This window comes from Crinia signifera, chromosome 1 (genome assembly GCF_055691185.1).
Source record: "Crinia signifera chromosome 1, ASM5569118v1, whole genome shotgun sequence".
NCBI classification, from domain to species: domain Eukaryota; kingdom Metazoa; phylum Chordata; class Amphibia; order Anura; family Myobatrachidae; genus Crinia; species Crinia signifera.
Genome location: NC_139217.1, coordinates 440,657,831 through 440,672,193, shown reverse-complemented (window position 1 = coordinate 440,672,193; position 14,363 = coordinate 440,657,831). Strand labels below are relative to the sequence as shown.

At 46.1% G+C, this 14,363-nt stretch overlaps 1 protein-coding gene across 1 annotated transcript; it reads left to right on the top strand.

The window, feature by feature from the left end:
• Positions 1–263: 263 nt before the first annotated feature.
• LOC146032059 (granzyme A-like) lies at positions 264–13,978 on the top strand. Its single transcript, XM_083158473.1, has 5 exons — positions 264–339; positions 1,245–1,389; positions 4,465–4,609; positions 11,925–12,191; positions 13,816–13,978. The coding sequence occupies exons 1-5, from the start codon at positions 285–287 to the stop codon at positions 13,966–13,968; spliced, it is 765 nt and encodes a 254-aa protein (XP_083014599.1). The 5' UTR covers positions 264–284; the 3' UTR covers positions 13,969–13,978.
• The last annotated feature ends 385 nt before the right edge of the window (positions 13,979–14,363 follow it).

Sequence of the window (14,363 nt, the reverse complement as noted above, 5' to 3'; positions counted from 1 at the left end):
CCGAACAACTCATCTCTCGTTATTATCTGCTGTCAAGTTTTATATTTCTATTAAAGTGTTAATAAAACCACACAATGGGGTATATTTTCCATTTGATTCAGTTCATGAAGCAAAACTAACACAGCAGGTGTTCCTATCATGTGCTCAAACAGTCAAAGTAAAAACAACATGAAAGTAACCTGTTTATAGCACTACACCTAAACCACATCTAAACAAGTTTCCGATTAACATAACAAGTGTTCTATACATTCAAATCAGTTACAAGGCGAAGACAATCGAGCAACATGAGCCTGCTCAGGATTCTAGTGCTCGTAGCAATCATATTGCTGATCCAAAATTGTAAGTAGCAAAATTACATTTATTACTTCAGACATACAAGTGCCATTAGGAGCAGCACGGACGGTGTAATGGTTAGTTTACATTACTGCCTCACAGCACTGAGGGCATGGGTTCCCACCACGGAGTTTGTATATTGTGTACTCCGGTTTCCTCCCACACTCCAAAAATATACTGGTAGGTTAATTGGCTCCCAACAAATAAATTAAACCTAGAATGTCTGTGTGTGTGCATGTATATGTGGTAGGAATATAGATTGTAAGCTCCACTGGGGCAGGGACACCTAAACACCTCCCGGAGTGCATAAAAAAACACACTGCATCACATGACACATCGACATTGTGCATTCCGGCCTGAAATCGTTCTGATGTATGGCCAGTTTAAGGATTAAAATGATATGCAGCATGCCTATATTCTGTGTGACTGTCAGTATACTTCACTTGCATAAGCAAATTCTCTCTCTAATGGACCAAACCATGTGCACTGCAGGGGGGGGCAGATGTAACATGTGCAGAGAGAGTTAGATTTGGGTGTTATTTTGTTTCTGTGCAGGGTAAATACCGACTGCTTTATTTTTACACTGCAATATAGATCTCAATTTGAAGTACAAACCCCACCCAAATCTAACTCTCTAGGGACATGTTACATCTGCCCACCAGCAGTGCACATGGTTTTGTCCATTAAAGAGGCTTTGCTTTTGCGGGTGAACCAGAATCAGGCTCCATGCTCTGTTAAGTAGCTTATCGTCAATGTATTCTCAACAATTGGAAAAACTCTTCAGAAACGGAGGGATATATTTCCCATGTACATTTTACTGACGTACACAATTGGAAATAAATTCTAGGCGTTGAAAGGGATTACAGTCCTCCTGTACATATTTACCTGCAACAGTCATATGTGATTTCCAGGTGATGCGGAAGAAATCAGCGGAGGGAAGGAAGTGGCTCCTCACTCCAGGCCGTATATGGCTCTAGTGAGAACAGCTGGAAAAGCATTTTGTGGAGGAACCCTGATCAGACCCAACTGGGTATTAACATCAGCCGACTGTATAGTGTGAGTAACATCTTAATGGCTATTCTGTGTACTGGACTGTATGTGTGATCTGGATTTCTTTTCAATGTACAACGTCTGTATGTTATATATATATAGAGAGAGAGAGAGAGAGAGAGAGAGAGAGAGGGGGGGGGGGATTTACTTACTAAGAAGGGCTTTCTATTGAAGATGGGATGATGCCATCTTCAATAGAACTCCCATCTAAATCCCAGAGAGACTCTATGCCAGATGGAATATTATCCGAGTTCAGTGGCCGTGCCGGATACTGGACTTTTTTTTTTTTAAAGGGGCAATCATTTAAAAGGCACGGTGTTGCCTTGTAATACAGTAATACAGTAATTGACCTTTCAAAAAAGGTCAGAGTTCCACTGCCAATCCGTACAGCCGCTGAACTCTGATGCTATTACATCTGGCTCCATAACCTTGAGCCCCGCAGAACATGGATGAAGTATACAACCCACATTGCCGCTTCTGTATAATCGTCAGGTTCTGCACAAAGGAAATGACAGGGTATACAGTACACACCCCATATGAAGCTCTAGATAGGTGTTAAAATATGTTTTTCTCAGAATTAGAGCAGAGCAGCTGTCTTAGAAGGTTGACCTGGTATTGTCAGGCCCCCTCCAGCCGCTTAGGACCAGCATCCCAGGGGTGGTGGCCAAGCTGGTCCTCGAGATCTACCAACATTCCACGGTTTCCAAATCACCTACAGCTGGTGAATTATTCGATGGTCAGCGACCATTCAATCATTTCTCCTGCAGTGAAAGCATGCAATGGGATGTGTTCTCGTTACACAGCTCCTTGCATGTTTCCAGGGGGAAGGTATTCAGCGGGGCGACAACTTTGGTGCTTGATAAACTGCAATCTTCACAGGTTACAGAGCCAATCCCATTGATTGTATGTTGTCCATGTTGACATTCTAATGTTTAGATCATACCTCCCAACATTGGTATGCTTCGCTGAGCGTCCAAAACTTTGGGGGCATGGCCTGCTGGTAAGGGGGTATGGCCTATTACCGTGACGCTATGGGGGCATAGCTAACGGCTCTATGAGCATTTAGCCGTGCCCCCAGCCCAGCCCCTCAGGCTGCAGGAATAGATGCTGTGCACATGTGCACATTGTCTATTCATGGGTGACAGGGGGACTCTCAACTGATGTACTAAGCTTGAAAGTATAAATTAATAAAATGGAGACTGATAAACTAACAGCTAAACAGCTTCTAACTGCCATGTTACATTCTGGGATTAAAAAGGACAGTTAGGAGCTGATTGGTTAGTGGCTTATCACTCTCCATTTTATCACTTTTCAAGGCTTAGTACATCCCGGCGCCCATAATGTGTGCACTGCAGAAATAGGCACTGTGAGAATGTTCCCTGTTTGTACATTTTTACTTGTTAAATGGTGAGAATAAGATTAGCCAATGTGAGACATCCTGAGTTACTATATAGAAGTGAGACTCTTCCTGTTAGTGGTGTGAAGCACACGCTCAGATAGAACAGGAAATAATGTGTTTTTCCACTTAACAATTTTCTCTCAGAGTTCTCGGCAGCTCTTTACAGCAAGACTAGCTGATGACTATTTACAATTATTCAGACTCATAAACATTTATTGGCACAGTATCTATGGGCCTAAATCGTGTGTGTTCTTAAATGCAATTGTGGTTTTCTAGGCTACGGAGCTGCTAATTTTGCCAAGTGAAGCAGGTACCCAGGAATGGAAGGCGACACCACAGCAGTCAACACAAACTCCTTCGCAGTTGTGTGCACATTCACAGCCTACTGTCTACGCAACAACAAGGAACATCGAGCTTAAGGCTAGCCCTGTGGCTACGTACAGTAGACTAGACACAGCACTAGCATCCCTCCCAACTGTCCAGATTGTTGTGGGACCATTCCCCCTGTTACCCACTGCTCGGCTTAGGGAATAGATACTGTGAGCATGCGCATACTATGCTCCATGTTTATAAACCAGCATGGCCACTGTCTATATCAGATGAGGTTACCAGAACTTGTGAGCGATAACCAATCATAGGCCTTTACAAGCACAGCAGCGGCTTTTCCTCACAGCACCACATTGCCCTGGTGTTACTTCAGAGCAATGACTATTTTAATCCTTCTTGGAGGACTCCAGAAAACTAAATAGGCTTTGAGAGATGTCATGGACCGGATGTGGGGTCTCCATCAACAGGCTGTTGTGTGGCATCTATATCGCCGGCAGTAGTTATCATATATGAATGTAATATCTAAATGAAAGGCAAAGCCATTATTCTGTACTAATCTCCTATGCTAGGTGTAATAAGAGAACGTCATTAATGAAGATGAATTCTCACATTGGGGAGATTTTGTTCTGCCTCTCACTAAGCCGCTTTGGCAGATTCGAAGCCTACAGTATAACCACCTTTACTTTTCAGTAACCCATGCAGATGTGATGCCGGAAGAACGATATTTAGTTCTTCAGGCATCACATCTGAATGGATTACTTAGTAAAGGAATCATGAATATGTAGGATGATGAGATGATCTATTAAGCAATAGAACGTAATATACTGTGATATAACGCAGGGTTGCCTACCCTCCGGCAATGGGTCCGCCTCCCAGCCCCCAGATTGCCGCCAGTCTCCTGTCATACCCCCCCCCCCCCCCTCGGTGGGACCAAATGACGCAAATTGTGTCACTGTAGCCATGCCCGCCGCTCTGCAATGCATGTAATACCGGCATTGCATGGGGGGGGGGTGTGACCGCGATCGCGCTGGCATTGCCATGATATTGTGGCGGCTCTATTGATCATATTATATACCAGTGCTATTGTTGTCATAAGTTAAGGCACTTGCCAAGAGGAGGGGGGTTTCAGTGCAACCAGAACCTTCCCCCCCCCTGCATTTGCCTAAGAGTACTACTGTAGAAACTGAATATTGCCAGTGGTTTGTATAAGCTCTAGCTTCATGTTCAGTTACTGTTTTGTTATGATATAAATCATTAACTTCTCTACACTAACACTAATGGCAGCTAATGTGATGTCACAGGTCTGGAAAGGAGATGTCACACATTTATTAAACAGTTTACATTTGTGTTTGTAGAGATAAGAGGACAACTGTTGACCTTGGCGTTCACTCCATAAAGAATATCAAAGATAGCCAGAGGCAGAATTTCACAGTTATACAGGCAATTCCACACCCGAAATATAACAAAGATAAACACATTAACAACCTCCAGCTATTGAAGGTAAATTCTCGCTTTAATATATACTATATAGAATGTATTCTGCCAATATAAAGCATATTTTCGAAGGAAACGTATATCAAATATTATTATTTTATATGTGTGTTTCTAGCGTACCTAACATCACCTAGGGCCTTATTCTAGTTCACTCTTTCTGACAAAATCCTTCTTAGATGGACAAAACCATGTGCACTGCAGGTGGGGCAGATGTTACTGGTGCAGAGAGAGTTAGATTTGGGTGGGGTTTTACTTCAAAGTGAGATCTATATTGCAGGGTAAAACTAAAGCAGTCAGTATTTTCCCTGCACAGAAACAAAATAACTCACTCAAATCTAATTCTCTCTGCACATGTTACATCTGCCCCCCTGCAGTGCACATGGTTTTGTCCATCTAAGTTTGTCAGAAAGAGTGAACTAGAATAAGGCCCCAAGTCACGGAGAGTAATAACAGTGTATGTAACGCAGGCCACGGTCCCACGGTCAGGGTAGTATACGGGTATATCTGGAGCTGCTGGAGATGTCTGTCTCCTAGTTACTGTATATAACAATGATAACCAATTGCTGAAGTGATAGAACCCAATGGTGTGGTATTAGATAATGAATGGAGATGTTGGAAACATTAATTAAATACTTTTCATTATAGAGAATCATTGTTTTGGTGTGGGCATACCTCCCAACTTCTGTCCGTATGAAATAGGGACACTCGCGCGGCGAAGCCGAAAAGGGGGCGGGGCGTCTGCAAATGAGGGCGCGGCTTATGCTAATTAGCCGCGACCTCATTTTCATACGAGAATAGACGCTGTGCGCATGCGCACAGCGTCTATTCTACTAGATTGGGGGTCTCCCAACTGCCACCCCCCGCAGCGGGACAATGCCTGCCGCGGGTGGGACAGCGGGACAGGACCCGAAAATCGGGACTGTCCCTCTAAAATTGTGACAGTTGGGAGGTATGGGTGTGGGTTCTAGGGTGTGGAACCTGCTTGGGATGTTTGGTTGCTCCTTCAAGGAGTTTGTCTACCCTAGACTTGTGTGTCTTTGCTATATTTATTTATTACCGGTTATTTATATTATTTATATAATAACGCCCAGTGTTTCATGGGTGTTCCCATGCAAACTCTGGGCATTCCCATGCAATACGCAGGGTACTCTCTAATGGAGTAAACCTGACATACTGTTATGTAGGGTACACACCAGGACGACCCGCTCACGATGCACATCGTGAGCGGGTCGTCAGTGGCTCGTCCGACCCGCTCACGGTGACGCGGGGGGGCACGACCCGCTCACGATGTGCACCGTGAGCGGGTCCGATCCGATGGCGACCCGCACCCGGCTGTATGGTCGTCATTGAGATCCTACCTGCAGCAGGTAGGATCTCAATAACGACCGACCGACCCGCGGGACCGCGCATCGGATCGGTATCGGTCCACACCAGGACAGAAAAGGGCCCAATCAGCACAAAATCTACATCCAATTGGTCGGAATTGGATCTAGATTGAGGGGATCGGGCCCTAGTCGTCCTGGTGTGTACCCAGCATAAGTTACAACACGCAGACGTTAGAGAGAACCACGACACAAAGAGCATTTCATTGACACTTGCTACATCTCCATCATCGTATATGAGTAGGACTGGAGGAATAGAATAATGGGATGGAAGGAGGGCCCTGCTCGTGAGAATTCAAAATTCACTGAACAATTTTTGAAGTAAAAATAAGAATCCAATGACGCTTTATACTGATACTAGTTAAAACTTAAAAACCCCTCAAAATGACTTACCTTGCAATGTACTCTCACTTTGAGCTGTGACCATTTTTACTTTCACTTTGAGCTGTGACAGTTTTTAGCTCACAAACTCTCCACCCAACCCCCAGTCCCTATCTGCTGCTACCTCTGATCTCTGTCTTCACAGCTCCCACTTTACATATTTAGCAAGTTTGAAACTGATTAGTGTCCCTGCAAAAATTACTTTCACTTTCTGTCTTGACATCTTTTAGCACATAAAGGTGTATTTTGGGCTATTGATTGGCCTCTAGTGGCCTGCCACCCCACACCCCCCTGCCCCCGGCCCGCAATGTTGGGTGTGTGCACCCTGCGAACACTTTGTTTACTGTGGCCGCACGCACCCTGCGTCTGCACATGCGCAGAAAACATCGGCCCCCGTCAATGATACATATAATAATGCCCGTGATGCAGTTCACATCCCAGCGAACGGGATGCCGGCAGTCAGAATACTGACTGCAATATCCCAATTGCTGGCATCCTGTATGTATAGATGTAGGGCAGTTTAATGGTAGGCCAGAACCAGAGATATCAGCCTTCCAGTAGCTGGTTACTGCTCCAGCTCCACACACCTGGTATGTAGTTTTATATACTCGTTGGCAGATTGCTCTGCCTCCGGAACTCTGATCCCCTAGACCCCGATAGCATTTGGTAGGTGGGATTCTCTAGTTTTTAATTCCATTCAAATCTAAGAAATCTATTTTCGGGAACTGGAGATATCTGCAGTCAAGCAAACTGTCCTCCTACCAGAAAATTATGAATAATAAGCCCACTCCACTATATACAGTATATATATTTTATTATTATTATTATTATTATTATTATTATTATTTATATACATTTGGTCTATCTATAATACTTTAACTGACCCGGCTTTGCTCTGCCCCTCTGGAAACCCCCTTCTGAAAATCCTGCGTTTGCCCCTGGTAACCAGGGGCGTAGCGAGGGTGGAGCCGGTGGAGCGTGTGCTCCGGGCGCAGAGGAGTAGCGTGGCGCTACACTCGCTGCCCGCCGGGCCACCCTCTGGATGTCGCCCGGCAATCTATAGCAGAGGCGCAGAGCCTCTGTCTCCGTCCCGTCTCCCTCTTCCTCCCTGCTGCTGCTGCTGCTGCGGCTGCTGTCTGCCTCTCTGTGTGACATGTAGATGCAGCCGCTGGCAGGCAGGGGGAGCAGCTCCTCAGGCCAACGATGACGACATAACATACAGCCTGAGAGGGGAGAGACCTACGGAGGAGCACATGGGCACCAGGGCTACTCTATTTACAAAGTGAGTAGGGGGGCAGGGGCTGCCAGTGGTTCTGGGATGATTGAATCTGCACACTGGCCAGGCTTGTGCCTGCAAAGTCTGCAGACTGTGTGTGTGGAACAGTGGAAGGCTGGAGAGGATCCTTGTGATGTCTGCTGCCTATGGGGGAGGGGGGACTGTGCTTGAGGCGGTCTCCGATTGGGGGGTGTTCTGTCTGAGGGGCTATGCTGATTATGGTGTGTGTGGGGGGGGGGGGGGTGTTAGTGCTGTCTAACTATGGTGGGGCTGTGCTGTGTATGGGGGGCTGTGCTGTCTATGGGAGGGCTGTTCTGACTATGGGGGGGGGGGGTTCTGCTGTCTATGTGGGGCTATGCTGTCTATGGGGGGTTCTGTTGTCTATGGGTGGCTGTGCTGTCTATCTATGGGAGGGCTGTTCTGACTATGGGGGGCTCTGCTGTCTAACTATGGTGGGGCTATGGTGTGTATGGGGAGGCTGTGCTGTCTATATGAGGGCTCTTCTGACTATGGGGGGGTTCTGCTATCTAACTATGGTGGGGCTATGGTGTGCATTAGGGGCTGTGCTGTGTATGGGGGCTGTGCTGTCTACATGGGGATTTCTGCTATCTAACTGTGGTGGGGCTATGATGACGATGTGGGACTAGCTATGGTGTGTATGGGGGGGCTGTGTTGACTATGTGGGGCTGTTCTGACTATGGGGGGGCTCTGCTGTCTAACTATGGTGGGGCTATGGTGTGTATGGGGGGCTGTGCTGTGTATGGGGAGGCTGTGCTGTCTATATGAGGGCTCTTCTGACTATGGGGGGTTCTGCTATCTAACTATGGTGGGGCTATGGTGTGCATTAGGGGCTGTGCTGTGTATGGGGGCTGTGCTGTCTACATGGGGATTTCTGCTATCTAACTGTGGTGGGGCTATGTTGACGATGTGGGACTAGCTATGGTGTGTATGGGGGGCTGTGTTGACTATGTGGGGCTATGCTGACTATGGGGGGCTATGCTGTCTTACTATGGAGGGGCTATGCCTTCTATGAGGGGTTATTCTAGCTATCTATGGGGGTGGGGGCAGTTATTATTGGTTCTGAAACCACTTATTTACCCCTTTCAAAATCCTGCATGTGTCACTGGAAGGACAAGTGGCGCCTGTGTGCAGAGAAGAAGGACCAGTGGCGGCACCTGCATGCAGAGGAGCAGAGACCTGGAAGCTGCATCTATGTACGGGAGGAGCAGGAGTCCCGGCGGCGCTGCATCTATGTGGGAGAGTAGGCCCGGCGACGGCTCCTGTACACGGGAGAACAGAGGCCCTGCAGTGTGAGAGCAGGAGACACGGCAGCAGCAGCAAGGAGTGGGACTTCTCAGGTGCTGGTAAGGACATCTCTTGGTGAATAACTTATACTTTCAGGCAGAGGGGCGGAGCAGTGGTGCGGAAATGGAAAATTAGGAAGTACAGCCTGGCTTTCCCATTTGCCTCTCTTTTCTTTCCCCCTCCTCCCTGTCTCTCCAGTCATCCCCCACCCCCCATGGTCCCCCTCCCTTTCCTGCACTCCTCTGCTCTCTCTCTCCTTCTCCCCAGTGCTCCTCCACCCCCATCCCCCCCCAACCCACCCCCTCTTTCTCCTCTCCTGATCCCCTCCCTCATGTGCTCCCTTACTCTCTATGCCCTGCTCTCCCTTGCTGTCCTTTTTTTTTTTTTTACCTTCCTCTCTCCCCTGCGCTTCCTCGCTCTCCTCTTTTTCCCCTCCCTCTCTCTTCTCTTTTTCTCCCTCTTGTGCTCCCTCATGTGCAATGTGCATTACGGCATGTGGCATGCAGTTACTTAAGCATTATGGTATGTGGCATAATGTCTACTAGGCATTACGGTGTAGGTCAAAATGTGTAATGAGCACTACGATGTGGCATATTCTATAATGGGCATTAAAATTTGTGTGGCATCATGTGTAAGGTGCATTACTATAAGAAGGAAAATTAATGGGAAGGGGGGGGCGCCGAAACATACTGCTGCTCCGGGCACAATGTCACCTAGCTACTCCTCTGCTGGTAACTGCTAAGTCTAAAGGCCATTACTCACTACTTTATCTTCTAGATCTTTCTGCTGCGTTTGACACTGTGGATCACACTCTTCTTTTACAAACACTACACTCCCTAGGTCTTAATGATACAGCCCTTTCCTGGTTCACATCTTACCTATCTGATCACTCTTTCAGTGTTCGCTTCTCTGACTCTACTTCCTCTTCACTACCTCTGTCAGTCGGAGTTCCGCAAGGCTCAGTCTTAGGTCCTCTGCTTTTCTCCATCTATACCTCCTCTCTTGGCAAACTAATCAGCTCTTTCGGATTTCAGTATCACTTATATGCAGATAATACTCAAATCTATCTATCAACCCCAGAGTTGTCACCAGTGGTTTTGGGCAGAGTCTCTGAATGTCTCTCTGCCATCTCATTTTGGATGTCTTTTCGCCAGCTGAAACTCAATATTTCCAAAACAGAATTACTTATATTCCCGCCAACTAAGAACAGTTACCATCCTGATATCTCCATCACTGTTGACAACTCGATAATCTACCCTACCCCACAAGCTTGTTGCTTAGGGGTCATCCTCAACTCTGACCTGTCCTTTCTTCCCCACATTCAATCTGTCTCCAAATCATGTTACATGCATCTAAAAAACGTATCCAAAATACGACCGTATCTCACACAAGACACTACTAAATCTCTTATCCATGCACTCATTATATCCCGCATTGATTATTGCAATAGTCTCCTAACTGGTCTTCCCAAGAACAGACTCTCACCACTACAGTCCATTTTAAATGCTGCTGCTAGGCTGATCTTCCTTGCAAGACGCTCATCTTCTGCTGATCCGCTCTGCCAGTCCCTCCATTGATTACCTGTATCTCACCGTATTCAAAATAAAACCCTTCTACTAGCATATAAAGCTATTAACCATACTGCACCAGCAAATATCTCTCTACTTATCACAAAATATCTCCCATTTCGACCACTCCGCTCTGCACAAGATCTGCGTCTCTCTTCTGCACGGATCACTAGCTCCCATTCACTCTTACAGGACTTTCATCGGGCTGCTCCCATCCTATGGAATGCCCTTCCATGCACAATAAGACTCTCCACTAGCCTCCAAACTTTCAAGCGTTCCCTGAAAACTCACCTCTTCAGGCAAGCCTATCATATTTAAGTTCTACATGCATAACCCTCTGAGGCACTTATGTATTATATAGCTTCCCTGTCCTTGTGTTTCCCTCCTATATCCCTATAGATTGTAAGCTTGCAGCAGGGTCCTCTTACCTCCAAGTCAGTCTGTTGTTACCCAGTTTGTTTTATCACTGTCTACTATTGTAAAGCGCAACGGAATCTGCTGCGCTATATAAGAAACTGTAAATAAAATAAATAATGCCCCCAGTAGTGAGTAGTAGAAGCACTTATACACATAATGCCCCCAGTAGTGAGTAGTAGCAGCACTTATACAAATAATCCTGCAGTAGCAGCGCTGCTTTCACACATAATGCCTGTAGTAGTGCCCACAGTAGTAGTGGTGCTTATACATATAATGCCCACAGTAGTAGCACCTTTTATACACATAATACCCAAAGTAGTAGTGCCCACATATTGGCGGTTATTCTGGTTGATTCACAAAAGCTAGCAACCCCCCGAGCCCCGTGCATCAGGCCACCATGTTTGAAAAGGGCAGCACTGACCACCAATGCAAAGTACAAAAAAGGGCAAACAAAAGGGGTACCCTCGACTGCCGGGTACCACATGTGTGCCAGGTGCAGTGGCAGCCGGCAGGAAGATCAGAGGTTTGCAGAGTTTGGAGAGCATCGTACTTTGCTGAGCGGGTTCCGCCATCCCTGCTGACGCCATATAGCTAAAAATGGTCAAAACCTAACAATCCTCTCAAGCTCAGAGGCTTACAGCAACATAATATAAGTAAATCTACTTTTAGAAAATAATAAAAAGCAGATATCAATTGCATACATTCATCCGCTCTTACTTCTGTTCTGCAAATGTATGCTCATAACTCTAAACAATGAATACTCACAGTTGGCCACATAGTAATAATGAAACGTACTTGGAATTACAGGAAAGCCTCCAATAATGATTGTTTCACCTCTTTGTACATAGCAACAGATGCATGGAAGGGAGGTCTATAAATGATCGTATATTTTCACAATATGCCGCTAAATTCGAGCCACCCACATGAAATGTAGCAATGACATTGTAGCGTTAGAGAAATGACCTAATGTAACTTTGCTTTTATTTTTAAAGCTGTCGGGTAAAGCAAACTTAACGAAAACTGTGAAAAATGTCCAGTTTCCTGAGAGATTCACCGATGCTAAGCCCGGCAGTGTCTGCGATATAATTGGATGGGGGAGGACGGACAACAAGAAGCCTGGCACCACAGACAAGCTAATGGAGGCCAAGGTGGCTGTCCTGGACAGGAAGACATGTGCCGCACAGTGGAAGCCAACAGTGAGGATCACTAAGGACATGATGTGTACCAGCGGGAAAGAAGCAGCTAGGGGATTTTGTAATGTGAGTATCAGATCAAGACATGTGTTATAACTTGTCTTAAACATCATTATCACCTAATGAGTGACATATTTGATGTCTCTCTATGCAAGGGAGAGCCAGCCATAAACTGCAAACAGAAATGGAAACAGAAAAAAAAAAAATATTGTGGTATGTTCCAGACAGGCATTGGAGATAGATTGTAGTTGGGGCAGGATAAGCAGCATATATTATTGCAGAGATCGCACATTTTAAGTTGAAAGCTAAAAGCACAATCCCTGAGGAAAGTCTGCACACAGGCTGAAATGTTTGGGGATTGATGATTCCAGTCAAAGCTAAATGTGTCATCATGGCCCTGCCCACAGCTGCACGATTCCACCAATAGTGGCACTGCATAGTGTTGGGGGTGGATCTGCGATTACAGAGCTCACCATGCCACTCCCCTCTGAAGCCCCAACTAGTATTTGCTAAGATAATATAACTGAGCAATTACTTATGGTTGTTCCTCATAAAAGTAGTGTTGAGATATTTAAAATATTTGCTTTATAAACTTCAGAATTGCAACGGTGTATACAATCTGACCGCTGTCAAGGTGTCTATGTACTGCTATTAATTTACCCAAATACAGTTACACTGTGGCCAGTGTTCCCTCTAAGCTGTGCGCATGCACACAACTCGCCGAGCACGCGCACAGACATTACAACAGAGCGCACAGTAATTTTAGTGTAGTCATTTTTTTTTGGCGGCCCCGGATAGTGATACTGTGTATAACAATATGGCTGTCTGTCAGCCTGTAAGCCTGCCCTTGGTTGCCAGGATCTGTCAGGATTGGGTCCCCTGCACATCTGATCTTTATACCCAGGGCTATTTTTCAGCTATTTTTGCACAAGTAACACCTGCCCCACCTGCAGTGCACATGGTTTTGTCCATCTAAGAAGGATTTTGTCAGAAAGAGTGAACTAGAATAAGGGCCTCAGTTCCTGCTGGAGCCTGCTGAAAAATAGCCCTGCTTATACCGTTATGTGACGCACAAATTTTTTAATTTCTTTCCAAAGTTGCACAACCTATATCTTTGCGGCACACAGCCTTCATAAAATTAGAGGGAACATTGACTGCGGCCCCTTCTGCAGTAATACATTTCTGGGCAATTTTATATGATAAATTTCCCTCGTACCTTACTACTTTTGGAAGCCCTGAAGAGGGTCCAATATTTGTGGGTGTGGCCTCATAGCTAGGGGCATGGTCATGATAATGACTATTGCAACGAGGCCACACCCCTGTTCTTATCACTGGGGGGGACATGGACAGTGCCAAGAGCTGCTAGAATGATCTCTGTACCTCTCTCTCTCTCGTTGTATAGATGCTGTGTGCATTTGCACAGCATCTATACACTACTGCTCTGCTGAGCAGAGCAGCGAGTGATAGAAGGGCTCTCAACTGCCCAACCCCACTGCGAGACACTGCTGCCCGTGGGTCTGACATATGGACAGTCCCAAGTAAATGGGACTGTCCTGCCAAATTCTGGACAGTTGGGAGGCCTTACAGAAATATGCAGGCTGACCGGGGGTGCCATACTTCTGCATCAGACTATAAACATTGGCAGCGTAATCAAATATATTAGTGACTAATAAGAATCTGCTCATTCCAGGGTGATGTTGGAGGGCCGCTAATTTGTGGAGGATTCCAAAAAGGTATCATTTCTTTTGGATCAATCTTATGTGGAACTCCCAATGGAGCAGATGTCTACACTCGTCTCACCAAAGAATATGTGAAATGGATCAATAAACAAATAAAGAAATAACTAACAGATACTTTACTTTTTTCCGCTATGCTTTCTTTATGCGTCTTTTGTACTTGGAACATAAGGTAAATGTTTGATTTGTAACATAAGGGAGATGTTTGATTTGTAAACTTGGGGTACAGTAGATGTATTATAAGGTGTAAGGGGATTAGTCAGGGTTGCCTACCCTCCCGAAAATCGTGTCCCCCTCCCGGCCACCCGGAAAGGTGGGAAAACCTCCCAGTTTCCCCCGCGCCCACTGATTCACCCTCGTCCTGTTGTTTAAATACCCAGATGCATCATTTTAGCCCCGCCCCCTCATCGGAGACCTGCGAATCCCGGTATTTGCTGGACGGGGGGGCTTGATGACGCCGATATCAGGCCTCGTCCCCGCAGTTCTGCTGACAGTCTTCTCT